General features: G+C 42.8%; 1 protein-coding gene, 1 long non-coding RNA gene and 1 pseudogene across 6 annotated transcripts in view; 2 read left to right on the top strand and 1 right to left on the bottom strand.

Annotated features, from left to right (window-relative positions):
• Positions 1 to 345: 345 nt before the first annotated feature.
• ZCCHC4 (zinc finger CCHC-type containing 4) overlaps positions 346 to 16449 on the top strand; it is a 50467-nt gene continuing 34363 nt past the window's right edge. For 4 of the 5 annotated variants that reach the window (XR_009549047.1, XR_009549048.1, XM_060188261.1 and 1 more), the window contains exons 1-3: positions 369 to 500; positions 1507 to 1625; positions 3235 to 3317. Coding sequence is in view for 3 of the 5 variants with exons in the window: in XM_060188261.1 (XP_060044244.1) it covers positions 374 to 500; positions 1507 to 1625; positions 3235 to 3317 (329 nt within the window). In the remaining 2 variants the exon portion in view is untranslated. Of the gene's footprint in view, positions 501 to 1506; positions 1626 to 3234; positions 3318 to 16449 lie in introns of all 5 variants that reach the window. The other variant, XM_060188260.1, reaches the window with a different exon arrangement.
• Positions 9750 to 15169, bottom strand: LOC132537721 (uncharacterized). Its single transcript, XR_009549178.1, has 3 exons — positions 14814 to 15169; positions 14631 to 14739; positions 9750 to 9974 (listed from the first exon to the last, which is right to left on the bottom strand). It is a non-coding gene; the product is annotated as an uncharacterized LOC132537721 (long non-coding RNA).
• Positions 13108 to 13477, top strand: LOC107523255 (large ribosomal subunit protein eL39-like; annotated as a pseudogene).

Below are 16449 nucleotides of genomic sequence, written 5' to 3'. Positions count from 1 at the left end.
TTTTCGCCGTTCCTTGCACTTTGCACCACGTGCGCTTAACCTGCTGCGCCACCGCCTGACTCCCTGGGGTGCTTATTTTTTGCATGACCAGGCTTTATTCCTATGGCAGACAAATGCTTACATGTGCAGACCGTGAGGTGGCAACTAGGTGAACTTACTGCCCACACCTAAGAAGTCGCTTTGAATTGTACCTGCACCCTCTTTCCGGTGAACCTTGGGGTGGGCGGGGACTGTGTTTCAGGGAGTGGCCTCCGTTCCCACGGCGCGGTCCCTCCTAGGCGCCAGGGGGCGCTGTCCGTCCTTGAGAGTCACGGCGGCACTCTTTCTCAGCCTCATTGGCTCTCGCTGAGGCTTTCGGGAAGGCGGCGGCAAGATGGCGGCCCCCAGGGACTCTCTTGGAGTCGTGGAAGCAGAGGGAAACTCGGGTCGCCGGGGGAGCTCAGGAGTGGAGGTGGTGCTTCCCTCTGATCCCGCCACCCCCGCCCCACTGTGTCCTCACGGTGGGTCAGCCTCTGGTCTAGCCTGCCTTGGGCTTGGAGGGCTCTTGGACTTTTAGCCTCTCACCCCTACCACGGAGGATGCCTCAAACTCCCTCTTCCTAGACTGTTGTTTCAGTTTACTGCAGAGATGGTCATAGGAAGCCCATACTATTATATTTTTTACTCTGTGACTGTTACATCTTTAGGTGATTGGACAAAAAGAGACTCCTGTTGAGTAATTCCCACAGTCAAAGCTTTGGTAGTTTCAGTTGTTGATTTGTTACCTTCATAATAATAATAATAATAAAGGTTAGGGAGACTTGACAGATTAAACTCTTGTTTAGAAAGACACTTTTTTTTTTCTTTGACTCGGGGAGAAAGGATATGTCCATCTTTCAAGAGATCAGGCTTCACTGAAAGAATAACTAACTGGGGGAGTCGGGCTGTAGCGCAGCGGGTTAAGCGCAGGTGGCACAAAGCACAAGGACCGGCATAAGGATCCCGGTTCGAACCCCGGCTCCCCACCTGCAGGGGAGTCGCTTCACAGGCAGTGAAGCAGGTCTCGAGGTGTCTATCTTTCTCTCCTCCTCTCTGTCTTCCCCTCCTCTCTCCATTTCTCTCTGTCCTATCCAACAATGACAACAACAATAATAACTACAACAATAAAACAACAAGGGCAACAAAAGGGAATAAATAAATAAAATATTTTTTTAAAAAAAGAATAACTAACTGGGTTGTTGGTGACTAAGCTCTCTGGTCTCTGGATTCCCCTCCCATTTATTCTTCCTCTCTGGGGACTGGTTGTTCACCGTGTACACATGAACCGGGCAAAATTCTTTCCTGAAGAGAACTGTTTTAAAAAAATTGGTTTCTAACATAATGTCTGAGTGTTCTTGAGAAAAAAAAAAAAAGAAGAAGCTACTGGGTTGTCTTATAACATTGTGTATACATTAAATCAGGTTTTTCGTACATTAATAGCTTGATGTAGATGAGCATTGATTGCTGTCTTTTTCTGTTCTGGAACTAGGACCCACGCTTCTGTTTGTAAAAGTGAGCCAAGGGAAAGAAGAAGCACGGAGATTTTATGCCTGCTCAGCCTGTAGAGATAGAAAAGACTGTAACTTCTTCCAGTGGGAAGATGAAAAGGTATATCAATTTATTGGGAAAATGTTTTTGATGGGACAGTTTTATTGAGCTATCTAAACCAGTAAAATGTATGCAGTTTGAACATTTTGTGAGTTTAATCTCAAGAAAAATGAAGATAGTATCTTTCTTAGTTCTGGAGATTGGAGTTTATACTTATTCTGATTACCGATGTCTTATATTACTATCTCAAAACTTTGTTCTGCTTAAGACTCTCTAAAATGTACTTTTGTCTGCAAATAAAAACTTCTCCCTAAGGGATCGAGATCATGATTATTCCAGGAAGAAACACTTAAAATGAAATATTTATGTTGTAATAGAGCCATGGTAAGATCAGTGAAGACACTTAGAGATGGTTATGAGTATTAATATCAGTGAAGGTGCTTAAATGTTTTGACTCGAGAAAAAAAGTTGAGCATTAGGGTCTAGGCTGGTGCATATGCTGTTGAGCGCACATGTTACCAGCACGAGGACAAGATCCAGGTTCCAGGACCCAGGTTCCAGACAGGGTCCCACCTGCAATGGGTAAACAATGAAATTGTGCTATAGATCTCCATCTCCTTCCGTTTGTTCCCCCCTCCCCTCTTTCTCTCCTTCCCTCCTCAATTTCTTTCTTTTTTTTTTTTTTTAATTTTAAAAAATATTTATTTCCTTTTTGTTGCCCTTGTTTTTATTGTTGTTGATGTCGTCGTTGTTGGATAGGACAGAGAGAAATGGAGAGAGGAGGGGAAGACAGAGAGGGCGAGAGTAAGACACCTGTAGACCTGCTTCACCGCCTGTGAAGCGACTACCCTGCAGGTGGGGAGCCGGGGCCTCGAACTGGGATCCTTATGCCAGTCCTTGTGCCACATGCGCTTAACCCGCAGCTCTACCACCCGACTCCCCCCTCTTCAATTTTTATCTCTATCCAAAGTAAATAAATAAAGCTGTGAAGACAGCATACTGACTATGCAAAATCTTCTCATGAAAGAAGCCCCAAGGGCCCAGGTATAGTCACTACCATAAGCCAGAACTGAGCAATGCTTTGCTCTGTGTTTTTCTCTTTGTGTTGCTCTCTCATTAAAATAAATAGAATATTAAAAAATAATTAGCCTACCTAGGTTCAATCCTCCGCACCACCATAAGCCAGAGCTACTCAGTGCTCTGGTAAAAATAAAATAAAAATAAAATAAAAATAATCAGCTTTATTAGGTTCAGTTGGAAAAAGGCATTGGTAAGCTCACCTCTTGTGAGTTATGTATCATTGTTTTATTTTTACTTTTTAAATTTCTTTCTTTTTTTTGTTTGTTTTATTTTAATGAGAAAGATACAGAAATATATGCAGGAAGGCCAGAGCACTGTTCAGGTCTGGCTTATGGTGGTGCTGGGGATTAAACCTGAGACCTCAGAGCCTCAGGCATGAAAGTCTTACATAACCATTATGCTGTATATCAGTGTTTTATTTGTTGGGTATTACTTCAAATAGTTCTAGAATTTTCCCTGTTTAATATGTTTTCTTTCCTCCTGAAATGAATGCTTGCTTACAGTATTGGGCTGCTTGAATTTCAGAGTGTGACATCAGTTTTTCTAGTATGATAGAAAGTTTAATAGTTTCTAATTTTTTTCGTTTCAGTTATCAGAAGCTAGACTTGCTGCACGTGAAACTCATAACCGAAAATGTCAGCCGCCTCTGTCTCGAACACAGTGTGTGGACAGGTACTGATGTGATCTCCTATTGACGGCTTCCCTCATCCCTTTACTTTTTATTTACAAAAAAAAAAAAAAATCAGTGGAAAAATAACATAAAACATTAGCCATTTTAATAAATTATAAGTGTACAAATTCAGTAGCATTAATTAAATTCACAGTGTTGTATAATCATCACCATTATGTTTCCAAAACTTTTTCTTTTTTCAAAAAGTTTTATCTATTAAAGAAAGAAAGAGAGGGAGGGAGAGAGAGGGAGAGGGAAAGAGAACCAGAGTATCACTCTGGCACATGCGGTTTTAGGGATTGAATTTGGCATCTGATGCTTGATATTCCAAAGCTTTATACACTGTTCCAACTCACTGGCTGCATTTCTAAAAAAAAAAAAAAAAAAAAAAATGTTCAAATTGTAATCACTTATCACCATTCAGCTTAACTCCACATCCCACCCTGCCCCTGGTCACCTCTCATAGACTGCCTTTAGGAGCTTGATTATTCTAGATCCTGCGTGTAAATGAAATCATACATTATGTATCCTTTTGTGTCTGGCTTTCACTACTTAACATGATGTTTTCTAGACTGTATGTGGTAGTAGATATCAGAACTCCATCCTTTTATGGCTGAGCAATATTATTCTGTGTGTTTACCACATTTTGTTTTGTCTATCTGTTCATCCGTAAGAGGACACCGGGTTGTTTATCTTTCACCTGTTGTGAATAATGCTCCCGTTGAACATTAGTTTACAAATATCTATTTGAGCTCTATATCCAATACTTTGGGGCATATACCCAAGAGTGGAAGAGAAGAGAGACACCTGCAGCACTGCTTCATGGCTTATGAAGCTTCTTCACTGCCAGGGGCTTGAACCTGAGTCCTTGAGTGTTGTAACATGTGTGCACTACCAGGTGCACCGCCACCCAGCCCTCTAGGAGAAGCTCCTTAAGGAGCTCCTGGTCGGAGGGCTGGGTGGTAGTGCAGCTGGTTAAGCGCACATGGCGTGAAGAGCAATGACTGAGGACAAGGATCCCAGTTTGAGCCCCCAGCTCCCCACCTACAGGGGGCTCGCTGCACAGGCGGTGAAGCAGGTCTGCAGGTGTCTGTCTTTCTCTTCCCCTCTCTGTCTTCCCCTCCTCTCTCCATTTCTCTCTGGCCTATCCAACAACAAGAGCAGTAATGGAAACAATAAGAACAACAACAAAGGCAAAAAAAAAAAGGGAAAAATGGCCTCTAGAAGCAGTGCGTTTGTAGTGCAGACACCAAGCCCCAGCGATGACCCTGGAGGAAGTTCCTGGTGTGGGTTGCTGATGACAAGTGGTTTTTCAGTCTCAAGGCGCCCAGCTCCAGCCACCTGCATCTTGAGGTCTTATTCAGAACAGATGGGAAGATGTATATGGCTCTTAAAACTCTCTCTCTGAACTTAGTAGAGTTTAAGGAGATTTTTATTTTAAAAAGATAAAAAAATATTGAAGTGACATTGCTATAAAACATATCTTAGGGTGGTCTGGGAGGTGGCGCAGTAGATAAAGCACTGAACTCTCAAGCATAAGGTCCTGAGTTCAGTCCCTGGCAGCACATGTACCAGAGTGATGTCTGTTTTTTTCTCTCTCTGCCTATCTTTCTCATAAATAAATAAATTCTTTTTTAAAAAAAAAACATATCTTGGGATTCAGGTGTATAGCATTGTATTTTGACATCTGTATGTCAGATACCTTATAATGACAGCCAAAGCCACCACTACTATTCGCCAACATATAATTGTATCCAATGTTCTCCCACCTCCCGCCCCCCTCCCAAACACCCTATTGTTCTTACTAACATTCTTTTTTTTTTTTTATTCTGGCTAAGGGAAAATTATGTTACCTTACAAAAATAACCTCCACAAAAGACAAGTATTATATAATTTCACTCACTTGTTGCAAGACAAAGAAGCAAAACAGTGCAAAATGATGTCTTCTTACTATGTGTGGATTTAGTCAACAATGAAACACGCTGGAAGGAGAGTGACAGTGACCTGAGTACTACTCAGAGCTAGGCACTGGCTTAAGTGCTGTACCAGAGATTGTAATTCTGCTGAGGCAATCCACTTACGTGAAACAGTTGAGACTCGGAGAAGTTTAGTAGCTTCTCAGGTTATTACTACTAGAATGACTAAGCCAGGTTTAAACTTGTGCTTTTTACCCAAAAGCGTTTTATTTATTTTTTATAAATTTTTTTTATTCCTTTTTGTTGCCCTTGCTGTTTTCTTGTTGTAGTTATTGTTGTTATTGATGTCGTCGTTGTTGGATAGGACAGAGAGAAATGGAGAGAGGAGGGGAAGACAGAGAGGGGAAGAGAAAGATAGACACCTGCAGACCTGCTTCACTGCCTGTGAAGCGACTCCCCTGCAGGTGGGGGGCGGGGGGCTCGAACTGGGATCCTTACGCTGGGCCTTGCACTTCGTGCAGCCTGCGCTTAACCTGCTGAGCTACCGCCCAGCTCCCCCTAAAGCATTTTAAACATGATAGTAAGTGATATATATGTCACAGTTTACTCTAAGGAGATGTGAGGAACTAATTTGAGGAATTATATAGTGACAGGTTCCAGTGAGATACATTAGAATATCAGTGATGTAAGAGGTAGCAGACTAAGCCTATAGTTTCTCTCTTTGGATCACTGCCATGGCTAATTAGATCATTTTCATTTTTTTTAAATAATTTTTTAAAAAATTCTTTTAATATTTATTTATTTACTTATTCCCTTTTGTTGCCCTTGTTTTTTGTTGTAGTTACTGATGTCGTTGTAGTTGGATAGGACAGGGAGAAATGGAGAGAGGAGGGAAGACAGAGGAGGAGAGAAAGACAGACACCTGCAGACCTGCTTCACCGCCTGTGAAGCGACTCCCCTGCAGGTGGGGGGCGGGGGCCATCATATCATATTCTCCTGGCTTTCCCTATGCCGGGTTTGTTTGTCTTACAAGGTCATAGCAATTATGTGTACATGATTTGATACTCTGCCTGGTCATTTACTTTTGTCTAACAACTGCGTTTTTCATGTTATTGCTTAAGGATGTTGGTGGCTCAATTAAACTCTTAGGCAATCTAGGTTAGGTAATTTGTTTCCTTGTGTAATGTACATATATCTTTTTGTTAACATACACTGCTTTTCAGCTTTATTTCTTAGGGCATATTGCTTATTTTAATGACAAAGAATCCAGAGCACTGCTTAGCTGTGCTTTATGATGGTGCTGGGGAGTGGACTTGAAACCTCTAGGGACTTAGGCACTAAAGAAGGCTGGAGCATCACCCCTGCTCTCCCTTCCTAGTCCTATAATACACCTTGAGTCTGGAGAGAAGTTATGCTGTCAGATAATAAAGACTTTTTTAGCCACAGAAATAGCTCATGAGAAAGGATTTGTGCCTAAGTTTGAGCCTCTTATCACATGAGGGGATATTGTGGTGTCTTTACCTCTCTCCCTCACCCCACCCCCCAACTGAATGAAAAAGCAGTCCAGGGTGGTGAAATTGCTCATGTCAGAAGCTCTGCCTGTGATGGGGAAAAAGGATTTCTGTAATTTATATTTCATATTAAATTAGACTATAAAAACACTGGCTAAAGATGAGATATTAGAATTCTCAAAAGGTGGTCTCTTGTGGACCATAGTTTCATTTGTTATTAAGCACTAATTCTTGGGAGCGTATCTTAATAAAATGGGTTTCAACATCTTAATTCATCTGCGACCAGGGCCAGATGGTGGCTTATCTGGTAGAGTGTATGTTACCATCTCCAAGGACTTGGGTTCAAGCCTCCAGCCCCCAATAGGAGGAAGTAAGCTTCCTGAGTGGTGGAGCAGTGCTATGGCTGTTTCTCCTTCTCTCTCTTCTTATTTTTTCCCCCTCTATCTCTTACCTTCTAGCAAGAAGAAAGAAAGTAAAGGAAAAAGCATAGCCACCAGGGATGGTGGAGTTATGTAACTCTTTAAAGTTATAACCCCAGCTATAACCCTAGTTGCCAAAAAAAAAAAAAAAAATCCATAACTCTAATAATAGTTTTGTTGTCAGAACACTTCCCCCTACCATCCACCCTTCTAGTCATATTTGCCGTCTTTGTTGAGGGCTCAAAAAGAACTTAAAATGCTAGTATTGGAGTTGAGATATAGTCAAAGCTTATACGACACAATAACCTGACTCATGCTGACAGTGTTCAGAAAGGCTGAAATGGTCTGGAAAGTCAGAAACATCATGACAGACTTGTGCCTTTGCTGATCAATACAGTTTTTGGACTTGGCATATAAATGGGTTTTGAAAGATGGGTAGAAGTTTTAAGCTTTTGGAAATGTAATATGAATTCCACTGTTTCACTTTGTAATCGATACTCTCATGCTACCTGATATGCTTTCTGTGCAGTAATGTGCTTGACATCAGTCATTTCTCCAGAACGCTCGCCTGCTCTTTAAAAGCAGAGGTCTGCTGAATTATCTCTTCAGTGCTATTAAGTACTCGGAAACTAGCAGTTCACGCAAGTATGGAAATGGGCCCATGGATGAGGGTTCATGTGATCATAATTGTTTCCTCATTTAGTTTCTACAACTCCTTTCCAAGTTGTTAGTTAAGTCACTGCTCAATTTGAAAGCATTAAGATGCACTTAAACATTTCATGCACTTAATGAATGAAACGGAAGCTAATTCTATGAAGCCAACTTTTCATACCTTATTGTGGAGGGAACAAGAGATTTCCGCTGATTGATTTCTGAAACTGTCAGGAAGGAATGCTAGTAGCTAGCAAGATAGATTGACTTTTGTCACTTGAATTTTATTATGGAACTGCCAGTACTGCATAGATTTCTCTGGACTACAGAATGAGCTTTGATAGTCATTTCTGTAACCTCACTCTTTGAGCCTTGCTTTAGATAACAGATATGTTCAATTGACAGATTTACACTTGGTGCCCGATAATTGCCTTTCTTCCTAGTTTTTAGCTGCCTGTTAAGCCCCAAAATGTGGGATTCTTTGATATAGTATGTTAGCACCCTTGTTGTGACCTATGAAATCTCAGGGAAGATATATTTCGGCGCTAAAATCAGTATTGATTTATGTGTGTCGGGATAGTTTTCTTTAGTTGATATTTCATTTGGTTATGGTTTATTATTATTATTTTTTTCAGAGCTCATTTAAACTCAGATTTTCAAGGTCTGCTATTAGGGAAATGCCATAAACATAATTTGTCTACTCGAGGAAAGGCAAATGGAACATCAGATGGAGATCAATAAAAATGACATTTCAAAATGCTAGGCTGCAATTTGTGAATCATGCTGAGCAATGCAGCAGAATGAGTCTCTTCTCCCCCTGGGTATGTGTAGTGAGTCCAAATAAGAGGGCGTGCTGAGTAATCTTTAGGCCTCTGCAGTTCTTCTTCCCAAACTTGGAACCAATAGCCTGTGTCTGATTGTTCATTGGGGGAGGGGAGAGCATGGAGATGCTGGGGGTCGAGGTCTTATACATTCAAGGCCCTGGATGTTAAATTTAGTTCAGTATAGGTAAGGGAGATCGCTCACCTCAAAGAGCACACACTTGGCCTTGCTCAAGGACCCTGGTTAGGGCACCCAGCCACCACATGGGGGCATTCTGCCATGCAAGGGGGAAGCTTCACAAGTGATGAAGCAGTGCTGTGGGGCGAGAGGGTGTGGGGGAGGAAATATTAGAGACTGAGAGACAAGCGCTGACTGACTTCTGGGAGCAGTGGAATTGAGAGTGTCCAAAGCTCGGGTGGGGGGAAATGTGGTGTAACTGAATGGTTGATTGTTAGGGTTTTTGTTTTTCCTGCCTTGGTTTTCACAGGGGCTTTGTGCCCACAGGATTTCACTGCACCCAGTGGATTCCTTTTCTTTTCCTTTTTTCTCCCTTCCTCCTCCCTTTTTCCCTCTCCCTTCCTCCTCCTTTCCCCTGCCCTCCTTGCCTCTCCCCTCCAATCCCTTAACCTCCCCTCCCTTCCCTTCCCTTTTCTTTTCTCCCCCCCAGATAGTGAGAGGGAGAGAAAGACACAGAGAGAAGACAGACGCGCAGCGCTGCTCTCCACTCATGACGCTCCCGCTTTGCGTGGTACTCCCATGTGGTGGCCAGAGGCTTGAACCCAGGTTGACAGACAAGGTGGTGTGTGTGTCCTACTGGGAGATCTATTTCCAAGAATCTGGGATGTGATTTTGAAAGGAGAGAAATGGGTACAAGAACTGTTTGTGTTTTTATATTATAGCAAGTTAAACTATCAGTAAAACGTGGTCAAAAAGACAGTTTCTACAAGGCACACAGAGAAGTAGAGGTTCATTGAGCATCAGTCTTCTTTTTAATTTTTAAAATTTATTTATTTAAAAAAGGAGACATTAACAAAACCGTAGAATACACAATTCTCATTACCAGATCTCCATATTTCATCCCTCTCCTGATAGCTTTCCCATTCTTTATCCCTCTGGGAGTATGAACCCAAGGTCATTGTGGGTTGCAGAAGGTGGAAGGTCTGGCTTCTGTAATTGCTTCCCCGCTGAGCATGGGCATTAACAGGTTGATCCATACTTCCAGCCTGTCTCTTTCCCTAGTAGGGTGGGGCTCTGGGGAAGTGGAGCTCCAGGACACATTGATGGGGTTGTCTGTCCAGTGAAGCCTGGCCAGCATCCTGCTGGCATCTGGAACCTGGTGGCTGAAAAGAGAGTTAACATACAAAGCCAAACAAATTGTTGAACAATTCTTTTCTTTTTTAAAAAGGAAAATTTAAACAAAGTACCTGCAGCCTGGAAGGTTGGCGCAGTGACTAGAGCGCCAGGCTTCAAAACATGAGGCCCTTGGCATCACAGATGCCAGAGTGATGCTCTGATTCTCTCTGTCTCCCTCTCTCATTAAGTAAGTAAATAAATTAGTAAATATTAAGACAGATTAATAAGCTTAGCACCTGAAGCACCTTATGCTTGTTCTACACAAGAGGGAGGGTGTAATGGTCCCACTCGCCTTTCACTGCTTTTGGACTTTGGAGATTCTGCACCTTCTGCTGTCGGGTGGCTTCTCTGGGGTGATGTAGGCAGTCCTTGTAACTGTGTTTTAGCCATGACATGACTCAACTTCATCCACATGGGCATCTGTCTTTCCTCTTTTTCTTTCGAAGCTGCTGACTGTTGTCATCCTTCGGCTATTGGGTATTTCGCTCTCTCTGCCAAGCACATGTCCCGTTGTTTCGTTTGGGTGAATGTGTTCATTCTGAAAGGGTGATGGGTGATGGGGCGCGTGTGTGGAAAGTCCAGCGGAAAAAAAATCCATATGTGGTCATCTGATCAAATAGCTTTGTGAAGTTTCTTCTCTCTTTTATTTCTTTTTTTTTTTTTTCCCTCCAGGGTTATTGCTGGGCTCGGTGCCTGCACCATGAATCCACCGCTCCTGGAGGCCATTTTTCCCCCTTTTTGTTGCCCTAGTTGTTGCAGCCTCGTTGCGGTTATTATTGCCATTGTTGACGTTGCTTTGTTGTTGGATAGGACAGAGAGAAATGGAGAGAGGAGGGGAAGACAGAGAGAGAAGGGGAGAGAAAGATAGACACCTGCAGACCTGCTTCACTGCCCGTGAAGTGACTCCCCTGCAGGTGGGGAGCCGGGGGCTCGAACCGAGATCCTTACGCCGGTCCCTGCGCTTTGCGCCACGTGCGCTTAACCCACTGCGCCACCGCCCGACTCCCTCTCTTTTATTTCTTACAGCAAACAATACTTGCATCTCTGCTTATGAATTGTTCTCTCTCCAGAAGCAATTGCAGCCAGATCGTCCCTCCAGTTCCTTTAGAAATTACCTTTTAATCTGTGCTTACATTGCTGCTTTCTGATTAAGCAGGGTTTTTTTGTGTGTGTGATTATCCATAATTCATATAGAAAATATTTTTGTCCTCTCTCTTTTTTAGTTAAACATTTTTATTTTATTCATTTAAATTTATTAATGAGAGAAAGAAGAGAATCAGAGTGGAGCATGTTCTGTTTTTAAAAAATATTTTTCTTGGGTGGGGGTAGATAGCATAATGGTTATGCAAAGAGACTTTCATGCCTGAGGCTCCAAAAGTCTTTCAGCTGTTGACTTTCAGCATTACAGTTCATATGAGAAAGGCAAGATCGATGTTTAATTCCCACTGTTTGCTTTTAATTTATTTCAGAGTATTGGTTTGGTGTTCTAGCAACTTCCAGATTTGACCAGTTAAGGTCACTGTTCATTTTTTTTTTTTTTTTTTTACTGTGAAAACATGTATTTCATGACAACATATAAAAATCAACATTCCCTCAATACAATGATAATGAAGTTGGAGGAAAACAGAATTAGAAAAAAATGTCGCTTTTTATTTCATCGAAATTATCTTTTTTGAATTACACATTTTAATTGTGATTCAATTTTTACATCACATTATATAAACCATGTAGAGTGAAAGCATGGTCTGTTGTTGTTTGTTTTGTTGTTTTTTTTTAAAGAATTTATTTATTTATTCATGAGAAAGATAGGAGAAGAGAAAGAACCAGCCATCACTCTGGTACATGTGCTGCCGGGGATCAAACTCAGGAGCTGTGCTTGAGAGTCTGGTGCCTTAGCCACGGCGCCACCTCCCAGACCACTGTATTTTTTTATTTTTTAACTTTTTGGATTTACTTATGATAGAGAAAGAAAGAGAGACCCAGAGGTCACTCTGTGGCATATGTGATGCTAGGGTTGAGCTTGGAATCTCATGCCTGACACCCAACACTGTCTGCTGTGCCACTTGCTGGCCCTGCAACATGTAACTTTAATTCAAACAAGGACATGTTCTGAGAGGGAAAGGGGGTGCTAGCCAGATGGAACTTGCAGGATGGCAGATAAGAAACGGGCTACTCTGTGAAAAAGGGGTGTACGGTCACCTTAGTGAAAATGTGTGACTAAGGGAAAATTAACGATCTTTCAGATTTTTCAGCTTTACTGTAGTTCAATGACTTACCTACAGTCAATTTCAAATATTTAAAACGTACAGTTTGATGAACCTTGACATCTAAGTCTGTGAAACCATCACCACAGTGAAGATGACAGACTTGACCACTGTCCCCTGAAGGTTTCCTTCTGCCTCATTGTCCTTTCCTCCCTCCCATCCCCAGGGGTCCCAGATATCTATCTACCAGCCTACTCTTTGTCACTGTTGATTTGTTCTTTGTAGAATTTTTACATACATGGAACAGTTATTTCAGGAGGTTGTATCTTCTTAGCGTGACTATGCAGATACGTTTGTTACAGTAGTTCATTTTGAATTTGTATTCAAGAGGTATACTGGTCTATAATTAGGTTTTTGTTTTTTTCTTTTCTAGTTTTACTCTTGGGGGGTCATGCTGTCTTGATAAGATGACATGGGAATTTTATTCTCTTTAGTCTTTTGTAAGAAGTTTGTAGCACTGCTCTGTCTTCTTCTTTATATCTTTTCATGTAAGAAATCTGATCACATTCTTATCTTTATTCTCTGTATCACTGCCCCCCTCCATTTCTTAACCTTTCTCTCTATCTGCTTTTATTTCTATGGATCCTGCCTCTTTCCTCGTTTCTTGTGCTTGTGAATCTCTGCACCTGTTGAATCTTTTGATGTACATTTTGGAAAAATTTAGCCATTATTGTTTCAATCTGGGGGTCCATTTTTACACATTGATATATAGTTTGGGATCATTATTTTTCCTCCTTTTTTTCTCTCTTTCCCTTTCTTTTTCTCTCTCTTTTTCTGAGACAGGAAGGTAGAGACAGAGAGACAGTAAAAGAGATCACAACACCGAAACTTCCTTTGTGTGGGGGCCAGACTCAAACCTGCTGCATGCACATGGCAAAGCTGCACACTACCTGAGCGAGCTATTTTGCCAGCCAGGGAATCATTTCTTAAGAAGACAGACATTGCTTTCTCTCTTTTTCTCTGACGTTGTGGTGGCGGACTAACTTGTCCTTGCCATGTCTTCCCACAAGACTTTCAGAACCAAGTGCTTCCTGGCTAAGAAGCAAAAGCAGAACCATCCATTCTTTAGTAGATTCGGATGAAAACTGGTAATATGATCAGGTACAACTCCAAGAGGAGACACTGGAGAAGAACAAAGCTGGGTCTCTAAGGATGCCTCCAAGATGTGCACATGTTTATGCTGGGGTAGACTGCTAGGACTTCGAGCGAAACACTATTGTCTTGCACACTTGCTTAGGAACTCACTCAGCCTGTATCTCTTCCTGTTACTCAGTAATAATAAATATGTGAGCTGTTTGAAAAAAAAAGACAGACATTTATCTATTTTCTGTAATGTTTAAACGGCTGTTAAAAAATCCTTTAAAAAATTCTATCTAGGATGTTTTTAATCTCAGATGATTAAAATCTTTACAGATTTGATTTTTTAAAATCGTCCATATCTTAATAGCCTCTTTCTTTTCCTTCTTGAACTTGTGAAAAGTAGTTGTAACAAGTGGCTTCCATGTCTCCAGTGTGTCACCTCTGTCTCTGTCATCTGAGTTGCCCCTCCCACCCCATCCCCAGGTTATAGCTACTGTTTTCCGATTTCTTTGCGCACCTGGAAATATCTCATGTGATACTGGCAGTATGAATTTCATCTTGTATTCTGTACCATATAGTTTTTATTCCTTTTCATATTTCTGAGTTGCAGTTAAGTCGCTTGTGTGGAATCTGATATTGAGCAGGGTTTGGTGAAGTACAGACAGCCAGAGCATTGTGCACCCTGGCCCTTTGCATTTGGTTTGTGGTAGCTTTCGTGCTTCAAGGACAGAATCATTGCGACAGAGAGACAGTGCCAATTGCCGTGTTAAAATTACGTTCTGTCCCCCCCTTTGCTGAAAAGATTTGACATCCTTTGCTTCTGGGGCATCAGAGCACTGTGTAGTGCCCTGCTGTGCCCTTCTGAGCATTCAGCCTGCTCCCAGTGTATAAGGCAGCTTCGAGATCTGACTGGTGAGCCATTTTTCTGCACCCTGTACGTGGTTTTTTCCCAGTGACTCCATTGCTCCTCACCCCAGGTATCTCCTCGCCATGGTTGCCTCTTCCCAGGCATGAGAATCGCCAACATACCTTGGGGCACACAATCTCTCTCTCTCCCTCCCTTCCCCTCTCTCTCCCCTTTCTACTCTCTACCTTTTCCTCCCCCTTTCCCTTTCCCGCCTTTTCTTCCCCACCCCTTCTGCCTTCTGTGAGCTCTGCATTCCGTCTCCCCTCCTTTCTTCTCAAGTCCTTGCCACTCTTACCTCCCTCCACAAGTTCTTCCACCCATCTCTGCCCCTCTGAGCTCTGTGGATTCTCTGCCCCGTGTCAGTTAGCCAGCTGGGGAGCCTTGTCACTCACCTCCTCTCTCCTCTCCTCTCAGCCCTCACTCCCTGGGCTGCCAGTGTCTTGTCTTAATATCTTCAGTTAACCAGCTCCTCACAGCTGTTGTTTCATATAGTTTGCTCAACTAGAAAAAAAAAGAGAAGTTAGTTGGTGTCTGTTGCTCCTCCTTGCCTGGGTGTAGATGACTCCAGGGCTTACTGTTCAGTGATGGGAGGGACCCAATGCAAATGGTAGGGGTGCCGGTCCCAGTTTGGTCTAGCTTCACGGGAGGAAGACAGATGACCAGGGACTCATGGCTGAGCTGGGAACGCAGTTCAATCTTTATTGACGAGCGGGGGGATGCAGTTCAACAATCTAATCTCTTCTAATCTCTCTTCATTAGAAAGCCCTGTCTTTTATATCTCCTGAGGCGGAAGTGTCAGGAAGAGGAAGTATGTAGGATAGGGGGTGGGGAGAAGGAAAATAGCGCACAAACCAGTGGGGATTAAATCAATGAAAACAATGATTATGTAAATAGACTACAACGTCAAGCAATGCAACAGAAGGGGTCTTAGAAGCAGAATTTAGAAGCAGATCAACATGGGGGAGTGTGTGGGGAAAGGGCCCACTGTCTGAGAAGTCTAAACCATTATTTTCATGAGAGTCTGAACGGGTTGACCCCGAGTTCTCTCCCTCCTAAGGGGAAGAGACGTTAGGCAGGTCCCTCCTGATCTCATGAACTGATGATGGATGGGCTTTTCTGGACGGGGCAACTTCCTGTACATGCTACCCCATCCCTTTTGAACAGAGGCCATGAATTACTGTGTATGGCCAACCTGAGACCCATCACAACTATCCTGGCTTTGCTCAAACTGCTCCCTTCCCCTCTGCTCTGAGGTGCTTGTAATTTACCCTTAGAGAAAAATGTCTGCCTATGCATTGTGAGCTCATGACCAGACCTCATATGGTAACTTTCCAGTTGTGATCAAATACTTGGTAGGTCAAGATGTAACTATGTATTGTGTGTGGGTTAATGATTACCTCAACCTTCTTTCTGAACCTTGGGTATATCTACTTGCTTGTACCCTTAATAAACGAGTTGTCCTAGAGGCTTCTCCAGGAGCTGGTCAGTCGTGTGTGCTTCCATCTTTTCCATGCACAACACCCTCGTCACCAGAGCCTCCCAGGGCTGCCAGGGGCCGCCCGTCAGTGGCCAGAGAGGTGGAGAGCCCTGGGATGACCCACAGGAGTGGCTTGCTTCCTTCCTTCCTCTGGGTTCCATGTTCTCGGGCCCTTTTCCTTACCGGCAATTCTTTGAGTTGTTATTATTTATTATTTATTGGGTAAATTTAGAAAATGAGAGATGATGGGGAGATAGGGAGAGGAACAGAGGTAGACACCTGCAGCCCTTCTTCACTGCTGAAGAAGCTTTCCCCCCTGCAAGTGGGGACCAGGGGCTTGAACCCGGGTACTTGAGAATTGTAATGTGTGTGCTTAACCAGGTGCTCCACCACCTGCCCCCCTTTTTTTCACCTTTTTCGTAATATTTATTGGATAGAGACAGAGAAATCAAGAGGGAAAAGGGAGATAGGGAGAGAGAAAGGCACGTGCAGCACTCACTGCTTTACCGCTTGTGAAGCTTCCTCCCCTACAGGTAGGGACTGTGGGACTTGAACCAGGGCCCTTGTGCATTGTAATATGTGCCTTCCATTTGCTGTGCCACAGTCCAGCCTCTCTCTGAGTTATTCTAAGAAGTTCTAATCTTTCTTCCTTCCAGTCACAGATAAAGCTGTCAAAAGAAGAGTTAGCCTAGAAACAAAACATTGTAATTACCGGCCCGATAAGCCTATGTCTT

Source organism: Erinaceus europaeus, chromosome 3 (genome assembly GCF_950295315.1).
Source record: "Erinaceus europaeus chromosome 3, mEriEur2.1, whole genome shotgun sequence".
In the NCBI taxonomy this organism is placed as follows: Eukaryota; Metazoa; Chordata; class Mammalia; order Eulipotyphla; family Erinaceidae; genus Erinaceus; species Erinaceus europaeus.
This window is presented reverse-complemented; position numbering and strand designations above follow the sequence as displayed.